General features: G+C 33.3%; 1 protein-coding gene across 1 annotated transcript; it reads left to right on the plus strand.

The window, feature by feature from the left end:
* The first annotated feature begins 2563 nt into the window (after nt 1–2563).
* On the plus strand, nt 2564–3634 carry LOC105781206 (germin-like protein subfamily 2 member 4). Its single transcript, XM_012605750.2, has 2 exons — nt 2564–2792; nt 2926–3634. The coding sequence occupies exons 1-2, from the start codon at nt 2684–2686 to the stop codon at nt 3468–3470; spliced, it is 654 nt and encodes a 217-aa protein (XP_012461204.1). The 5' UTR covers nt 2564–2683; the 3' UTR covers nt 3471–3634.
* Nucleotides 3635–4828: the final 1194 nt, after the last annotated feature.

Consider the following 4828-nt stretch of genomic DNA (forward strand, 5'->3'; position numbering starts at 1 on the left):
ATTGTTGCTATTTACCTCCTTCGCCCCCCACGAATCTATGAGCCCTTTCGTACAAATCTACCAAACTTTACAGTCTATTGTCCGTAAACGAATATCACACATGCTCATTTATTACCCCCATAATAAAATGTCAATAGCCTACTAATCTTCTAATTTCTTCGTATTCAAAGTGGCTGCATAAAAGCGTTTGATATATTCTTACAAAAACTCTTCCTCTCTTTGTTTGACCAATATAAGGCCCATTGGAGTGCTCATTATTGTCCTGTGAGCATGAAACCTTTCCAAAAACATTTTTCCAAGCTGTGTGAAAGTTCATATGGACCCCTGTAGTAAAGACAAATACCAATCCTTTGCACTCCCTCTCAAAGTTGTGGAAACGCTTTACACTTTGCTATGTCCATGGCACCTAAAACATTTATGTAATTGTTGTACTGCATCAAATGTGTACGCAAGTCACTTTTTTCCCCTCAAAAACCTCTTTTAGGACCCTAAACTTTGGAGTTAAGCCTACATTCGTAATTTCTTGGGCCAAAGGGTTATTGGAATAGGAAATCCAATCCATACCTTGCACGTCCGGATGAAATGCTTGAACATCCTGACATAAAGTGTCGACTTCCTATTGCCAAGGTCTTGCATGCACACTGTAACCTTTCTCTTGCAAAGGTACAGTATTATCGTGGTGTTCAAAATGGTTCGATTGCATTTTCCTCATCGCCTCTTCATTTTGCCTAACCTGCTCTTGATGAAAGAGTTTCTGTCACTCGTACCTTATATTTTGTTGTAGCATTTGCTCTTTTTAAGCCTTTATCTGGTCTTGTAAATTCGTAGGTTGTTGTTGAGAGAACTCTTGATCGGAAGGGTTGGCAGTTTCTTGATCTGAGGGGAAATTTAGGTTGAAAGTTTGGTGAGCATCCTACTGTCTTGATTTACCTAGATTCTTTAGTTAGTTGGCAAACAAACCGACGAAAAAGTCAAACTCTCGCAAGTGGTCTTCAGTCTCGTCTCTCGCATTCCAGTACGGAAATGGTTGGGTTGGGAATCTTTTGTTCAGGTGAGCCATGTCGACTTCTACTCTTCTTTCTGATGGCCGGAAGTATGTCCACGCTCACCGCACCTTGTTGAGTGTTTGTTTATTTATTCCTTTCTTAGTGTGCTCATCTACATATATATATATAGCTCATCTACATATATATATATATATATATAAAAGGCAAGGTCTGCTGAGGTGACGTGATAGGGTGACTAGGCATTATGCGTGGCAACACATTACCCCTAGGGGTTGCACGTGTCCCAGATACCCCCATAGAATATGAGCGAGTAGGGTAAGACCATGTAAGTGGTGAGCAGACATGCAGAGCGAATTATTGGGGAGCTAGCTAGGTTGGTAGTGAGCAAGACCCTAGCTAGTTGAACCATACCTCGCCAACTAGGATGAGTGGCGAGAACATGTATCGGGCGAGCAGAGTTGACGTGGCATTCTCTATGCTATTTGTATAACAGAACTCAATTGAAGCACATATGATTTGAACTTAATTAAATTGAAACACACAAAATGAAACGTATATGATTATTATTGATATTTCAGTAAGACTATTATTTATTTTCTATGAAATCATGTCTTTTTTTTATGAAACCTAATGCACTTCATAATAGTATTAAATGAATTAAAAATAATGTATTACTTCATAATATTTAAATGCTAAATTATTAAACAATATTTATAATCTTTATTCCGTCTTAAATAAATATTAATTATTTCTGATTTCATAATTAACATCTGGAAAATATAAAATTATTCCTACACTTATTAACAGATAAAAACAACAAATTTATACATCACACTAATAACATAGTTGGGGAAAATAAATTTTAATCAATAAAAAAGTATAAATATATATTTTAAGATAATTCTCTTAATAGATATGAGAAAATCATTTTCATAATTAAGATTTGGGAAAACCGACTCTTTAATAGAAAAATGTAATTAAAAATAGTGTGAATAGGTTTGGGAAAATTATTTTCATAAATGAAAAATATATGGCGGGATGCTGAATAGAGTTAGATAAGTATTTAAATAAAATATAAACAAATTCTTATAATAAAAAAACTTCAATTGGGAAAATAAAATTTTCAGGTCTACATTACAACCGAGAAAAAGGAGCAAAAGAGTGAAAAGATTTTTAGAAAAAATTAATGACAGTTTTTCTTTTCAAAAGAAAGTGACAAATTTTAACTATCCAAAATTTTATGGCATATTTCAACACATTATTTGTAAGTGTTATGATGTTTAAAAAACAACGTGAGTGCTGAAATAAATTTATTTACAACTATAATACATAATTGGAATATTATTTTTACAAAATTAAATCTATATGAATTTCTTAAATAGATTACTTAGCGCACACAAATCAGTTTAAACAATTACCAATTATTCCTTATGCCTTGATATCACCAACTTCTTACTCATTGTAGCATCAGAAATGCTAAAAAGAAGGCGTCTTTGGTGTTGTTCATTGCCAAAAATAGTTGAAGCAACTACCTCTCACAATTTGATTCCCTACTTTTCCTCTCCTCTCTCCATAATTTATCTTTATATTCCCTTCCTCAACTCTTTCCAGTTCACCATCTCTTTGCATCCTTTTTTAATTACTTAACAAGAACAACAACAATAAATTAATCAATCATGAGGGCTTTCCCAGCGCTTTTTCTTGCATCTCTTGCTTTAGTGTTGGGCGCCTCTCGTGCTGATCCTGACTTGCTTCAGGATGTATGTGTTGCCGATCTTTCTTCTGGTATTATCTCACTCTGCATTAATGCTTTCTTTTCTTTTTTTATATCCTTAAAAACGACCTATAGCCATCGCTCTTTTAGCTTCACCTAAGTAGTTTTTTTATCATGTACTTGTGTATGTTTCAATATAAACAGGAATAAAATTGAATGGGTTCCCCTGCAAGCACCCCTCAACTATAGGAGCAAATGACTTCTTCTTTGCCGGTCTGGCCAATCCAAACTTCCCTAACAACACTTTGGGATCGCTTGTTACGGCAGCTAATGTGGAAAAAATCCCAGGTTTGAACACCCTTGGAGTCTCCATGTCTCGTATCGACTACGCCGTCGGTGGGGTCAACCCTCCCCACACCCACCCACGAGCATCAGAGATTGCATTCGTGTTGGAAGGAGAATTAGAGGTTGGCTTCTTCACTACATCCAATGTGTTGATATCAAAGCGTATCAAGAAGGGAGAAATATTTGTGTTCCCTAAAGGATTGCTGCATTTCCAAAAGAACATTGGGAAGACACGTGCATCTGCTATTACCGCGTTCGATAGCCAGTTTTCAGGAACACAGTCCATTGCTACCACCCTATTTGCAGCCTCACCAGCAATTCCAAATGATGTATTGAGCAAGGCATTCCAGATTCATCCTAGAGAGGTTGAGAGAATCAAGGTCAAATTGACACCTAAAAAATAGATTAAATCAAGTTTAATATGTTGTGTTCTTAATAATAAGAAATAAAAAAAGAAGAAGCAAAGAGTTATGATTATATTTAAAATAGAAAATAAGCATTTATATGGTATTCAAATTTATTATTATTGTGATACATAGAATATATAAACTTAAACTATATTAAAAATAATTTTCTTCATTATACTCTTACCACCACATTTTTAGGGTTATATTTTAGATATCAAAATCAAGCCAAATATAAGGGAATAATTTGAAATGTATAATGTTATAATGTTATATATTTTCTAACATACGTTCAGGACAACGCACATTTGCAAAAGTGCAAAGCTACCAAATTTAGTTTGGGTTAAAACCTTAATTTAAAAACAGGGTTTGGTTTAAAAAGTTTGTTGTTTACTATTTTTGTCTTAAAAACATGGTTTGGGTCAAACACAATATTTTGGATTGAATGACATCCCAAAATTTTTAATATCGAATTCGTATTGTATTAATCATCAAGTAAAGAAAATTTTAAGTATTTATTAATTAAATACAACCTCGATAACTACATAAAAAATTGATTGGCAAGTTTCTTAAAAAAAAAAAAAAGGGGTAGTGTGCATTGGAAACTGACTAATACGCTGAGTGAATGAAGTGTTGATATTGATGCTGCTAGGTACTAATTCTGAACTTACGTTTCTTGAAGATGTTTCTGATATGTGTTGGTGATTGGAAACTATTTTGATATTGATTAGTGTAGACATTTTGACCGGATCTTAAAGAATTACATTAACTTATTTAAAAACTTTTGATCTAACTTAGTTGTGCATTTTGAAAGCATAAAATTCGACATAATTCTCACTAATCTTTAGAAAAAACTTATGTCTGGAACCACTTATTTCAAAGTTCAAATTCGTTTGCTTTGAAAGATTCAATTTTGGGCAAATCATTTCCCATTAACGCTAACATTTATTAAAAACTATTATTTATTTACAAAAAAAAAACAATTAGGTGATTATTTAATTATGCAGCGGAAATCTTTCAAAGTTTTAGTTTTGAAATCTAGATCTGCGATTTTTTTCTTCAATTTTTACGTTTAAAAATATAAATACTGACGAATAAAACAAAAACCAAATCAAATCCCAAAAATGGATTACAATCTCAAAAGTCTAGAAAATTTACTATTGTAAATCACCATATTTAATTAGTCGAGAAAACAATCTAAGCTCCCGCACACTGTCCGATCCTAAGCCCGAAAATCACCTGAAACGTATTAAATAAACGAGTGAGCTAGAAGCCCAGTGTTTGACTCGGCTCACAAACATAAGTTTCTTATAACATACACAAATATCATATTAGAATGTCACATTACCAAAAACATA

This window comes from Gossypium raimondii, chromosome 13 (assembly GCF_025698545.1).
Source record: "Gossypium raimondii isolate GPD5lz chromosome 13, ASM2569854v1, whole genome shotgun sequence".
Lineage (NCBI taxonomy): Eukaryota > Viridiplantae > Streptophyta > Magnoliopsida > Malvales > Malvaceae > Gossypium > Gossypium raimondii.